At 36.6% G+C, this 14,955-nt stretch overlaps 1 protein-coding gene across 2 annotated transcripts; it reads right to left on the reverse strand.

The window, feature by feature from the left end:
- Nucleotides 1-297: 297 nt before the first annotated feature.
- Nucleotides 298-13,611, reverse strand: si:dkeyp-72h1.1 (uncharacterized protein LOC799956 homolog). Of its 2 annotated transcripts, none has more exons than XM_059513036.1 (4): nucleotides 13,434-13,611; nucleotides 7,674-7,783; nucleotides 2,328-2,493; nucleotides 298-1,287 (listed from the first exon to the last, which is right to left on the reverse strand). In XM_059513036.1, exons 2-4 carry the CDS (start codon nucleotides 7,758-7,760, stop codon nucleotides 1,235-1,237), a joined length of 306 nt encoding a protein of 101 aa, XP_059369019.1. In that variant the 5' UTR covers nucleotides 7,761-7,783; nucleotides 13,434-13,611; the 3' UTR covers nucleotides 298-1,234. The 2 variants fall into 2 exon arrangements, with proteins under 2 accessions (XP_059369019.1, XP_059369020.1); XM_059513037.1 differs by lacking the exon at nucleotides 13,434-13,611 and adding an exon at nucleotides 12,671-12,761.
- Nucleotides 13,612-14,955: the final 1,344 nt, after the last annotated feature.

A 14,955-nucleotide genomic window follows, 5' to 3' on the forward strand; every position in this document is an offset into this window, starting at 1 on the left:
TTATAACAGATTTTACAGAGAACCGACAGTTGACAGAGTTAATCTGAAAAGTTTTAGGAGGGCTGAGAATAAAGACGAGGGGGCTGCTGAAGCCCCTAAATCTGCTCAAGGATTGCCTATGGCTGGAAAACATCAAATGCTCAGAGCTGCTGATGCTGCTGAGCTAGAATAACTACAACACCATATTCAACTAGAAGTGCCTTTGGCTAGTACTTGACATCTACCCACAAGAAATCAGTGATGTGTCGAGGCTGGATCCTACATACATTCATTTGATGAATCAACAGAGTATGGATGTAGAAATAACTGCCTTTAATGCTAAGTGATAAGTTGCATTCGTTCCCATTCTCAGACAGATTATTAATATTTTAAGACCAATACTCAAACATCAAATGAGCAGTAGATTTTTAACAGAATACAGTGATATTCAACATTCGACTTTGAAGGACCAAAGATTTTCACCTTGGGAAGGTGACAGATACATGTGATGGGTGAAATAACGACCATCTGAACATATATACAAACAGTAATTTCATTCAAATTATGATGTACATATAATGTCATTACAAATAAATGTCTAAGGCAAAGAAAGCTACATTTACAGCAGCTCTGATGAACACTAATAAATAAGCAGCAGTGATGAATAACAGAGAATGAATGCAAGTTGCAAAGAATATGTGCAAATTTGGAAAGTGTGTTAAAAAGAAACCCCTATTAGTAGTGTGCGATCATGAAAACAAACTGAGATCTACTGTACATAGCTTAGAGTTTGAAATCTACACTAAGAGCCATATTGCACTGTAGATCATTTACATATTATCTGAAATCCATTTTCACTTAATGTGTGCTGATATAAAACATCAAATTAACATCCTGAAGCTATGTTCTTTTAATTGAAGGAATGAAAGACTTTGGTCGAAAGCAAATAAATACATAAATGAATGCCAATTTATAATTTAGCAGGCATAGGTGACTTCTAATGGGTATCATGGTGTTATTGGAGATCATTTACAACTCAATCACAGCAGCTGACTACCACTAGAGTTTGGCACATGAGCTAGTTCAGTTAAGACAGTCTCTCAGGCCTCGGCTCCACCTAGGGGAGTGGAGGTCAGCAGGTGGGCGGCTCTAGTGTGGATGAAAGGCAGACCTAACTGGTGGAGTCTCCCGTTCACTCCTGTCTATAATGAAGACATTCACAGTGATTGGCTGGATTGTTGCCAACCATCGCCCATTAGTTTTCCATCCCTGCTGCGGCCTCTTGGCTGTCCTCTGTGGGCTTGTCAACTGAAATACAAAACACAATCTAATCAAACATCCCATGAACAGGCTTTCCTTAAATGCATTGCATCTGATGCTACAAGGTTGAAATTGACTAAGGGGTAAAAGAACCACTCTATAAGCAATCAAAATCAATTAAAAAAAATGGTTTAAACTGCATTTGAAATGAAATAATAAATTGTACTAATTTTTATTGACACTACCATTCAAAAGTTTCAGGTCAATAAGGTTTATTTATTTATTTATTTATTAAAGAAATTAATACATTTAGTCAGCACGGGCACATTACATTGAACAAAATACAGTAAAAAACACACCAAAAAAATATATTGACAGTAAAAATACTGTTTCAGATAAATGCTGTTCTTTAGAGTTTTCTATTTATCAAAGAATCCTTTAAAATGTATTATGGTTTCCATAAAAATAATAAGCAGTCACAACAGCATTGATGAGAAGTGTTTCTTGAGCATCAAATCAGCATATTAGATTGAGTTCTGAAGGATCATGTGACGCTCAAGAAAGGAGTAATGATGCCGAAAAGTCGGCTTTGCCATCACAGGAATAAACTGCATTTTAAGATATATTACAATACAAATTTTATTGTAATATTATTTACATTTTTATTGTATTTCTGATCAAAGAAATGCAGCCTTGATGAGCATAAGATACTTATAAAAAAAATAATGTAAAAAAAATGTAACTGTACACTTTAAAAAGTATCTTGCATCTGTTACCAGAGCTATTTCTACCTGATTTATCCCCATCAAAATCGTTTTGTTTGTTAGCATTTAGGTGGATTCAGTGATGTTAAATAATACATTTGATTTAAATCAAACCAGTTAACTTAGATGCTAACATTTTTAGGTTAACATTTTTTCAGTGTTGTGCATAAATTAATTTAAACAAGACAGTAAGCCAGTGTTTTGAGAATAAAGACAAGTAGTAGCTATAGGAAAAATTAAAGATAATATTTTAAGAAAAACAAATTAATTATGGGATTAAAGAGAATAACAGTAAACTTCTTATAATGGCTGACATGAACTTACTTGCAGCCTGGGCCTGTTTGTCTCTGGGGTCATCTGTAGGGCTCAGATCATCAGGAGGCCAGCGCAGTTCCCCGCTCTCCACCTCACCGCTCTCAGTGGGTTCAACCACGATGGACGGCAAGCGTTTGGAAAGCTTTGGGATCCGTTCATGGGAGTCTGGGAAGATCTGTAACACAGGGGTCATGACATGACAATTCAGTGAGCTAAAATGTACCTTAAAGTCAGAAAGTTCTCAAAATGCCCCGACAGCTTTCAAGTTACAGCATGATTTGACCTTGCCTTCCTCCATTAAAGATCTAAGGACCTCATCAAACCATAAAAATTGGAAGCAGTAATTTTAATTTGAGCATTTTACCTCACAAAACGTTGTTTGATTTGTGCTTAACACAAAAAAGTAAAGAAAAATTAAATATGTCATGATACATTCATGATATGTTTTACTATGCTTAGAATTATTTACTGGAAAACAAAACAAAAATGCCAATTAAAAAAGGCATGCTGTTGTCAGATCAATCGGTTTTAAACTTGGAAGCATTCAGCACTAAAGCCTACTTGAAAATTTTAGTGCATTTCCATTATAAGCAATCAGAGAGAATTATTATTATTACTAGTATTATTCTTGTGTGCAATCACTTGTGAGTAAATATATGTTTACAAAAGCTCCCCTCCAGCGGTTCCATCAAAAACTCCTTGATGGGGTTTTATTAATGATGTGTTTGGCATTCACCTCACTTCTTGTGTGAGTCCTGTTGCCTTGTTTAGAGTTCATGAGAGCAGGATGTGACTCACATTGTGTATGATTATTTCTCCACAATTGCACTGAAGTGTGAACAAGAGCATCTTGAGTGTGTCCGTGTGTTTACAACATGTGGGCTATAAGTGAGACATGCATTTTCTAAAAGCATCTGTACCACCAACAGCAGAAAAGGGTGTGCACTGCATGTTGGTTTAAAAAGCACAGAAAGAGCTTGCATGACAGAGTGTATGACAGATTCAGACAGGGTTCAGTCAGCTAGCATATAATGACATTGCTCATCCTGTTGTAAAGAAATGTTAATGATGATCGTTCCTTGAAAAGATTGTGACCTTTCATGTCTCTCTTGAGTGTCTGAGAGGAATCTGAATCCATCCGGCAGGCTGTATGAACGAGCAGGCATCTGATTGGGTTTTCATAGCGATGTGAGCAAAATGAAACAGACTCCAATCAGGCTGAAATGATGGAGGAAAAGCTCCAAATAGATCCATGGAGACCCAATGCAGTCATCCATCAGGTAACCAGAAAAACACTCAGCATGCATGTGTGACTTTCACTTAAAATGTAACCTATCCTTACACTGCTCTCTAGTCGATTTTGATTGGTCAGTTGTGGCACTGAGTGCTCAAATAGTTTTGTAAAATGCCCCTTAATGGACAGTCCACATGAAGGATGATAAAATAGCCTCCATTTTACAACTATAATGGACACAAAGGATCAATACTGGTAAGGGGTTGTTCACATTTCATTGCTTTGCTCATTGATTCATTTTCGACATAAAATGCTGGAGTGGTGCGTGGTGATTTCTCCCAAGGGGGACCACCCCACCTCAAGCAGGGATCCTCAAATCTGACCCAGTTAAAGGGTTAATTCACCCAAAAATCAAAATAATGTAATTAATAACTCACCCTCATGTTGTTCTAAACCCGTGAGACCTCTGTTCATCTCCGGAACACAGTTTAAGATATTTTAGATTTAGTCCGAGAGCTCTCAGTCCCTCCATTGAAACTGTGTGCACGGTCTACTGTCCATGTCCAGAAAGGTAAGAAAAACATCATCAAAGTAGTCCATGTGACATCAGAGGGTCAGTTAGAATATTATTGGGGTGGTGCTAGTGCAGTGGATAAGACACATGTCTTTGGTGTGAGAGACCCGGGTTCGAATCCACTGTGAGACACCAATGTGTCCCTGAGCAAGACACTTAACCCCTAGTTGCTCCAGAGGTGTGCGACCTCTGACATATGTGGCAATTGTAAGTCGCTTTGGATAAAAGCGTCAGCTAAGTGAATAAATGTAAATGTAAATGTAAATATTTTGAAGCATCGAAAATACATTTTGGTCCAAAAATAGCAAAAACTACGACTTTATTCAGCATTGTCTTCTCTTCTGTGTCTGTTGTGAGCGAGTTCAAAACACTGCAGTTTAGTGATATCCAGAGGTGGGTAGTAACGAGTTACATTTACTTCGTTACATTTACTTGAGTAATTTTTTGGGGTAACTAATACTTTTCGGAGTATATTTAAAGATGGGTACTTTTACTCTTACTTGAGTACATTTTTGGGGAAAAATCTGTACTTTTACTTCGTTACTGTGGGCCACGCTCCTCTCGTTACTTTATCTTAATGCAATAAATGTTATAACTGCTTCATTTTATTCCAAACGCGCCGTCTACTTTTCTCTGGACAATGAGCGATGCCCATTCGCGAATGATTCATTCTTTTGAGTCAATTCTGTTCAAAGGCTTGATCAAACCAATTGGCAAACGAGTGAATTGGTTCATGAATCAGTTTGAATGAGTCGTTCAGTTGCCTGCCGCACGCGCTGAGCGTCTGAAGCGGTTCACTCAGAGTTGTAATGTTTAAGAACATCAGCAGCGTTGAAAACGTGGCTATGGAACTGCACTGAATTGAAAGCAAATCTGCAAAGGCTATTATTTGCTTGCGATGGAGATCCTTATTAGATGAACACCGCGTGTGCTGTCTACTGTTTAACAGGTAATAACTTGGGCTACATTCGAATACAGTACACGATACCACTGTGACATTAGTTTGTTGTACGTGTGTGGCCTATAACAGATGGGGGGGGGGGGGGGGGGGGGTGAATGCAGCTTCCAAAAGACAAAAAATAGCCAATTAAGATTTTATAAATTTTAATACAATCACACCGGTGCCAGTACGTTCAGCGAGTCATATTATCAGCTGCCAAATTCAGATCTGTGTTGGCTAGCTGGCTGGCACTGAGCCAGACGCGTTTTTACAGCACTGCGCATTATAACCAATCACACACGATTCTGTTGAGCTTATTAAAGCATTGGCCAATCAGAGGTGTTCAGATGAGTCATCGCTAAAATCCCGGTGCTTCCTTCACTCTCTCACTGACTGGAGACCTCTTTCTGGCGAATTCTCTCGTCAGAAACAACAAAGTGCAGATGTGTGTACGAATCTATAATTAAGATATTGATTTCACAGTGTTAACAGTTTCAGTGATTTTAATGGGAGTTTCTGAGAGTGATTGAACTCTTGACTGTCAGTGAAAATGGTCTTTAATAATGTAAATGTTATTTGCTCTCTTCCTGAACAATGAGAGATTAGTAGCAGTTTTTATATCACCTTAACTTTCAATGTTAAATTCACATTTAATATAAAGTCAGTCGTATTAAAAATATGTTATGGCATGACACCTATATCTGTTACTTAAGTAAACAGACAGGGTTTTAAAATAAATTACATAAATTGGAGTAAAGGCTGATGAAATATATACATTTATACACACACACATACATTACATACATTTTATCTATATATCTAAATAAAAATAGGCTCAGTATATATGACCCAAAGTAACTAGTAACTAACTACTTGAGTAGATTTTTTATCCGATACTCTTTTACTCTTACTCAAGTAACTATTCAAGACTAGTACTTTTACTTTTACTTGAGTAAATATTTCTAGAAGTACTTTTACTTTTACTTGAGTACAGTTTTTGGGTACTCTACCCACCTCTGGTGATATCCGGTTCGTGAACGAATGACTCCGAGCAGCTGATGATACTGCGCATGTGTGATTCAGCATGAAGCAGACTGACAATTCTGTGCTAATGTTATGAGCCCAGGTAAACCGAAGACTTGAATGAAGGGCAATCATCGCCAATGACGCCTTTACGTTGAGCGCAAAAGAACCGTTGAACCGTTTTCTTCAACCGGTTTATTGAATCGAACTGTCAGAAAGAACTACTGGTGATCCAAAAACCAATGCAACCTGTTCTTGACTTGTGAACGAGTCAGTCTATTGTTCGTTATCTGGCTCGGCTCGGTGTTCATTTTCAGTTCTCTTTTCACAGCAGTTCAGTCAGTGTACTGTTTGAGTAAATGAATTACTCTGGGATATTGGTTTGTTTGAACTCAGAGGGAGTGTCAGCCACATCAAAAAAGTTAACAGCTTAAGTCATTTGTGGATTAATGAGTATTGGAGACGCGAACCGTTTAAAATGATTCAGTTCGATTTGGTGAACTGGTTCAAGAAGATCCGGTTACATCGAATGATTCGTTCGCAATCCGGACATCACTAAACTGCAGTGTTGTGAACGCACTCACAACAAACACGGCAGAGAAGACAATGCTGAATAAATTCGTCGTTTTTGCTATTTTTGGACCAAAATGTATTTTCGATGCTTCAAAGTATTCTAACTGACCCTCTGATGTCACATGGACTACTTTGATGATGTTTCTCTTACCTTTCTGGACATGGACAGTAGACCGTACACACAGCTTCAATGGAGGGACTGAGAGCTCTCGGACTAAATCTAAAATATCTTAAACTGTGTTCCAAAAATAAACGGAGGTCTTACAGGTTTGGAATGACATGAGGGTGAGTTATTAATGACATAATTTAGATTTTTGGGTGAACTAACCCTTTAATGTTATAGTTATCATTCTTGTTATGAACAGGCCTTAATTGTATATTACCATTTTCCGCTGCTGTATTGTTGCTATTTTTAGATCTCTCATATTAAAATTATAATTAGTCAGAAATTCTCACTGGTGCCATCTTGCAAAATTACACTTCTGTATAAAAGTTTATGGCAAGCATAAACCTTCTGGTAGAAGACTAGCATCACCTAGAAAATGAAAACATCGCCAAGCAATGTCAAGAACAGTAAATCAGAAAATCATAAAACTGGAAAAGCGAGAAGTTAAAATAGAGGAAGGCTTTTTTTCTTTGTAGCTTTAAATATGTTGTTGTTTCTATAAAATTTGAAATAATCTATTAAATTAGATAACATGCATTTAAAATAATAAAAATTCATTTAAAAAAAAATCTAACAATATTTGAACAATATTTCATGTCCATGCATTCCCTTTTTCTTTCTTTCTTTCTATTTTTTTTGGCAAATAGCAATTTCATGTATTCAGATGATCATTATCTGTATTAAATCCCTCTATTGCTCTTAAATGACCAGCGAGTGTATATATATATATATATATAATCTTTTACTTGTTTTTGTGTTTCATTAGCCTTGTTCCTCTTGAATAAATCACTGATATGAATTTCAAGACAGCATCCAGCCAGCTGACCGAGTGAAGCACAACCCACCTGTAAAGAGATGTTCTGCTCCTCAGATGCGCCGCTCACACTGAAGTCTCCCACCGCAGAGTCACAGCTGTTCATCACCTCTGTCATGCTGCCCAGTGACACAATTAAACCTACAACAAGTCAGGAGGAAGTGCATTTACACTCTGATAGTCACAGCGTCGCTCGGTCCACTCATTTGCCTATGAATGTGGGAGAGACTAATTCAGATGAGCCACCTGCAATAACCACAGCTGGGTTATTTTCTCATCTATGAAAGATCCTGCCAAAAGCATCCAGCCAATCCATGCACACCTACCATGATTTAATGCAGAGCAATTCTATACATAGTTTGTTATTCAAATCAGCTCTTCCACCATTTTTGAAGGAAATTACTTTCACACTCATCAGCTAAAATCAAGAGCGAGGATACATTCAGTGGGTCCCAATAATATCAAGGCAGTTCTCCAATTCATTCTAAATGCAAAATTCATCTAGGAGATGAAAATTAAATGGTGCAGAGCATCCAGTTGTGTGAAGTATATGAAATTGGAAAAGAATATGAAAATTTGTTCCCATATTAAAAACTCAGATAAACAGCATTCCTTAAGATTAAAGAACCAATAAATATTTAATTCTTAAGGTAAACCGAACAAATGTCACTTTACACATATCAATCTTAAATATAACTTTTGTTTGGTGTAGCCTAAGTTGTAAGTTGGTTCAGACATATTAAATGATATCTCTGACTTCAGTAAAATCAGTTAATGAAGATGTAAGCACATAAAGTACATTATGAAGTTATCTGACTTTTTTTTTTTTTTTTTTTTTTTACAGTATAACAAACTATACAAGTACATTCATATCCTTAAATCTGGTTGGTAGAGCAGCATTCCAGACAGTGTTATTTACTATTTATATACTACTATACTATTTATTAATTTTAGGAGTTAGCTTTTCTTTTTTATATATATTTTTATGATTTAATTTTATTTATAATTTTTGTTGTAAGTTTTAAAATATTTGTTATTTTAGCTTTAATTACATTTTTATTTCAGTTTTAGTAAGTTTATGGAGATAAAATTATGCCTAAAAGAATTGCAGGGTACTATTTGTGAAAGTGTACATAAGATAGCAAGCATAAACATTTCAAGTGTAAGAAAAAAAGATTTGCAGTATGAAGGTAAAATAATGCCTAAATTTGCAAATGCAGGATAAGAGTTGTGGAAGTGTACATAAGACTGTAAGCATAAATGAAATGTGCATGCATAAGAGAAGCTTTGTAAAGGTGTAAAGCGCATTTTAACATAAGAAAAAGTTATGTGCAGCATTTTACAGTTACTCGAAAGTATAATTGTTTATTTATTTTTAGTGTATATGTATGTTAAAAGTACCATTCTGGCATTAAAAACAATCCTGAACTAAATGAAGATTAATGTTTTGGCATGTGATGTACTTATTGAACCAATCAGATAAGAGTAAATGGAGAGTCAGTGAGAGCCTCGTTTGATTGGCTACAAGAAGGTGGTGGACGCACCCTCCTTCTCATGCTTGCAAAAGAGTGAGAGAATCAAACTTTTTGCCCCACATGCCTAACTAGTCATTTAGACATTTTACAACAGTTTTTTTTTACGCATACAGATTGGTTCTTTGCAGTCAATCAATTTTGCAGTTCTTTAAACTATTGTTTTCACTTGCAAATCACTATTCACAGGCTTGCAGTACTTTTGACCGTATTTTAGTGAAAACAACTTGCCAAAAGTGCAAGCGTGGAAAAATGGAAGTCAGAGGAATGCAGATCATATTTATTTTGCGTTAGCAAGGAGCTGCAGTTTCATAATAAATTAATTACACTTACGATTAACAGTAAAATGCTGCACATAATTTTTTCTTACCTTGAATGCGATTTACACCTTTACAAAGCTTCTCTTGCTCATGCAAGGTTAATTTACGCTTACAGTGTTTTCTACACTTCCGCAACTTTTACCCTGCGTATGCAAATCTTTTAGGCATTATTTTACCTTCATATGTTACTTTAAACTATTTATATATTTATTTATTTAAGCTTTATTCAATAGTTTAAATTTAGTTTTTTTAACAATGACACTTTATGGACACACTGTAGTGGGGATTTTTCATTCACTCTTTCTACAGGTTACATCAATATGCCAGTAGATGGCGACAAGTCAATGTATTTATGAGTAAGCCATTTATCATTCACTCAAAGAAACTTTTTTAGAAACACTGATTCATTTAGGAATAAAGCAACTAGCTGCCTTTATTAATAAGTCAGAGAATCATTCACTCAAATAATTTGTTCATAAACATTTTTATTCAGGAGCAAAAAAAACAGTGTGTCTTGCTCAAAGAAGCTTTGTTTGGGAAAACATTTTTATTGATGAAGCAAAAATGGCTAAAGTAACCGTCAATATTGCGTCTAAGGGGATGTTCACATGATAGTGATTTGTTGATCTGTTTTCACAAAATTTTTAAAACTGTAATGTCATGCACAGTCTATAGGTTTGTGAACAGGTCCATAGTATTTCTTCACCAACTACTAGCCTGGCATGAATAATACAGCAATTTAAGTAGTTTTCACAGATCCTAGGGAATGGGGATCATTTTGACAACATTGTTGACTGTACACTAATCTTTTTAAAAACGCAAAATGCTTTTAGTACATTGTTGTCACATAAATGTACCCTAAAATGTAAGATACTGAGTATACTTTATTGAGCAGTATTAAGCCAACACTCTGACTCGTGCAATACTGCTTAAATAATACACAGGACAGACTGGATACATTTACATGAAGCTCACATGAGTACGGTTGGCTTGCATAATCTATCTGCCGCATGATCTGTCTAATGTGACGTGGAGCAGCTGGTGGTCCTGAAGGCTGATTCCTCAGCCCTCCGCTTGCCACATATGCACACCGTCCTCTGTGAATGATGAAGGCTGGGTGACTAATACGGCCCTTTACCATGAAAACGTGTATTACAACACATGGTATTTGTGTGATAAAGAATCGGATTTTTGAATTTAGTTGTAGCATTATTATTATATACTGCATAAAAGACATGCATGCATTCATGCATACAAATGCTGCTCATTCACTACATTGCACATTCACACAAAAAAACTATTTTTTTTTAAATCTGATGATTAATTAATCTGAATGCATATTATCACCTGATCATTTCCATGGATGGATAAAACCAGTATCCAGGTTTAGCTGATCTGAGATAAGGCTATGAAGAGACCACAATGACGCTTCTTATGCTTTGATGTAATGAGAAACAGAAAAGCTCTAAAGCCAGACAGGTGACAGGTAAAATGAGAGAGTCATTTACTACAGAACAGCCACTTTAAAGATATTTTTGAAACCAAAGGTCTTGGTAGACAGGATATTATACTGTCATTATCATTGTAGTTTACCCTTGATACCATTTGGGAACTGGATGGCACAACTGAATCAAAGGACGAGGGATACACCAGAAAAACTGGGGGGTGAGCAGATGAAAGAAAGTAGAAATATGCAGTACTATAAAAGAAAAGGATTAAAGGACGGTGAAAATGAAACGATGAAGAACTAAACCATTTGAACAAAAGAACGACACCTATACGCACGAAAACACAGACCCACAAGCTACAATCTTACACACTGCCATTAAAGATCACAGCAGTTCGGACAGACCATGAAAAATCTTACCAAAAACTTTTTGTTTTTTACTAAAAGCGCCATTCAGATTAATTAGCAGCACACAGATGCTGGATGGCAGACAGATAAAGAAACTAAGCGGTTTATGTTCTCTGCCTTTAATGTTGGTTGGAAATGGACTGATTATTCATGCTCGCTAGTCGCTATTATGTTGACGGTGACCAGCACAAATGCAGCTCACTCCCCAGACCCTTGTTAGCAGACAGGCTTTTTCATTGGTGAAAGTGAGTGGCAAAGACAAAAGGGGCTTGAGTGAGGGATCAAAGGGCTGTGCGTGTGCTTGGTGCCATTTATAGTGAGACAGAGCACTGTGGAAGACTGGCTTTGTAGGCGGCCACACAAAGACTACATTTGCTCATCAAAATATTTTCAGACGGGCAACCCTGAAAAACACCTGAGTGCAGGTGTTATTGTTGGCCATTGCACTTTTGAGTATCTGTTATTTTAAAGAAACCCATGCTCAGTAAACTCCTGGTGGAGAACATGGTGGTTCATTACAAATGCTATTCTCTACTTTTGTACCATTTAAAGGTGTCAAGCTGTGCATGGCTCTGTGTTTCAGTGAAAAATAGAGATGGTATCTGAATAATTTAATATGACTGGGTGCAACGACAGACCTCACCCCCTTCCTGGTGACATGGAAAATCTTACTCAAATCTAGGCAAATGACCGATACTGAACTGACTGGTGGCTACGTGCAGTCAGCATGAAGCAATAGCAAACTCTCATAACTAAATGTTACAGCAAAAGCCATAGCATGATTGCAAAACAAGTCATTATGTTGAACAAAAACACACCATCACATGCAAAATTGGAAAAATAGACCCATGAATAAAGCGCTGAAAAGCAATTGCTAGAAAACTGCCAATAGAAATGATCAAACGTTAAAAAGACATTATAAATCTGCTTATCTGCCTATAAGAAGGGCATAATGTAGCTATAAAATGAGTTTCACGTTTTCTTTTTCACCTACACATGTAACTTCTGACAAAATACTGACCCTCAAGTTATTATTTCTTCTGTGGAGACCCTCAGTCAACATTCATTTTCATTGCACCTTTTTCCATACAATGAAAGTGAACGGTGAGACTAAGACTTGTATTCTTTTTGTGTTTTAAGAGCAATGTAATCTGGGTTATTAAATAGCCTACTGCTAATTTACTATTTTAATAGTTTTCTGAAAGAGTGTTATGCACAAATTAGGCTACAGCAAGGCTAGAGTGTCTTTTAATGTGATTTAAAATATTAATAACACCGTTAAATGTATTTTACTATTTTTTTTTTACTTGTATTAGCCTACCTTTTCTATGAATCCAATTCCTCCGCCAGAATATAGCCCCTCGCGTAGCATCAGAAGGTTGTTATGCAACAAAAATAACGATCCACTATGGGTGAAGCGCAGTGATATCCTGCACAGGTATTGACCAATCAGCAAGCAGACCGGAACTATTCGTTGTTGTTATATCACTTTTTCCAACTAATAATTAGTTAAGATTAAGCTACCTAAAAAGTGTCAGGTAAAAAGATTATGTTACTGATTTCAGGGATACTCCTGTAACTTGTAGCCTAATCAGTGCCAGGTTACATTTCAGAAATAATTTACGTAGCACAGGAGAAAGAATGAGTTTAGGAAGGCATAAGGGTGAGTACAGAACTATTCCTTTAAAATCAAAATGATGTAATACTTTAATAAGAACTTAAATAATGGTAATGGTGACCGAAATAGGAATAGTATGCTATTCTACACTTGACTGTTATTTTAATTATAGCACATAATTGGTCACGGCATCAAAAAGCGCAGTAATCTTGAATTTCCGTTTTGTTTTCTAAAATCTTGCCTAATTGCCAGAAACGTGCAGGCTAATTTACATGCGATAAACCTATTCGAACTTACTTAACCAGTCGCACAATGCGATGCATCTTTCTCAAAAGCATGAAAATATCTGACACTTCGTGCACTAAATGCTGATGAATCCTTTCAGTGTGCCTCAGGCAGCTGGGGTTCAAACTCAAGCGCGCACTGAGCACGGGATTTGCCCGGCTGGTGTGTAAAGTGCCCATACCTGTAGCCGTCGGAAGTGCTGTCTCTCCGCGTAAAGCTCGTGACTGCTGCTCTCTCCAGAGGATGTGAGTGAGTGAGTGAGTGAGTGAGTGAGTGCTAGACTCGAGTCAGATTCTCGCAGACTGGAGCGCTGCTACTGTTACTTCAGAGAGCGACTGTAATTTCATGCGCACTCACCCGAGTCACAAGAGCACGACTGTGTGTGTGTGTGTGAGAGAGAGAGAGACAGCGACACACCTCTCTTCTCGATGGCTTTTAGATGCAAATAGTTTAGCGCATAGATTTATTATAAACCATGCATTTTTAATAATAATAATATAGTATGTTTCAATCATGTTATCAGGGCTTTAAACTACTTATACAATACAGTATTAAAATATAGCATACTGTAAATGTGTTTAATTAACTGTTTCTTTTTACAAAATTATTAATACATTTATTAATAAGGGACATAGATCAAGTAAAATAATATTTTTATAGAATAGTTTTTCAATATTATAAATTGAGAATTTGTACTTTTGTATGTAAATTCTAATGGAATTCCTCCTTACAATTTTATATTAGTCAAAGCACCGACCCAAAAGCAATGCTTCACTGAAAGTGGACAAACAGGACTTTGTTTCTAAATCATTTTATTCAGAAATCTAACATCTATAAAATTAAAGGTTGATGAATTTAAAGGGTTATTTCACCCAAAATGAAAATTCTGTCATTAATTACTCACCCTCATGTTGTTCCAAACCTGTAAGACCTTCGTTCATCTTCAGAACACAAGTTTAGATAGTTTTGATGGAATCTGAGAGCTCTCTGATGCTCCTATTGACAGAAAGGGTACTTACATGATCAAGGTCCAGAAACGTAGCAAGAAGATTGGTAAAATCAGGGTTCCTACTGTAATTTTATGAAGTTACGAGAATTGTTGGACCTTGATTGTGTAAGGACCCTTGCCGTCTATATTTAAACCCTTATCAGCAAGATATAACTGTCATTTATGTGAGAATTGACTGTGAGAGATGCATTGTCTGGGGTATTTAGTAGTTTGTAGTATTTGTAGTAGTTTGTTGTATAAGTAGTTTGTAGGTGATTGTGTTTGTGATGTAAAAAGTCACGACCTGTGGAGTTCACTCACTCTCTTAACTATTAGTTTGGTATCTTACACTGACATTTCTGTGTCAAATTACACAGTGTGATGGAACGCACAGCGTGATGGAAAACAGGGCGAGAAGTCAAAAGTCAGAGGTTACAGGATCTCACCCTCCTATTGGCTCAGCCCTGATTCTGGTAATGATGTCACAGGCACAGCACGTAATGAGTGAAAGGAGATGCTGTCGTTCATATAGAGATCATCTCACAACCGGATCCAGCAAAAACCAGACCTCAGTGTCTTGGCAGGCAGATTTTTCCAGTGGCTCTGTAACTTGACAAGGAAAGGTATCCATTTTGACACATATACCTCTGTGCATGTTAATTTTTAAACACAGAGTCAGTGTCAGTTCAGTGGAATGATCATGTATTATGCTGCA

The sequence above is a fragment of the Carassius carassius genome, chromosome 27, assembly GCF_963082965.1.
Source record: "Carassius carassius chromosome 27, fCarCar2.1, whole genome shotgun sequence".
Lineage (NCBI taxonomy): Eukaryota > Metazoa > Chordata > Actinopteri > Cypriniformes > Cyprinidae > Carassius > Carassius carassius.

Excerpts from the sequence above, each read along its gene's own strand:
- si:dkeyp-72h1.1 (XM_059513036.1), bottom strand. The coding sequence starts at position 7,760 with ATGACAGAGGTGATGAACAGCTGTGACTCTGCGGTGGGAGACTTCAGT. Across the intron at positions 2,494-7,673 it reads AGCAGAACATCTCTTTACAG|ATCTTCCCAGACTCCCATGA; the intron begins GTGGGTTGTGCT and ends CCTGTGTTACAG. Across the intron at positions 1,288-2,327 it reads CAAACAGGCCCAGGCTGCAA|TTGACAAGCCCACAGAGGAC; the intron begins GTAAGTTCATGT and ends TTTGTATTTCAG.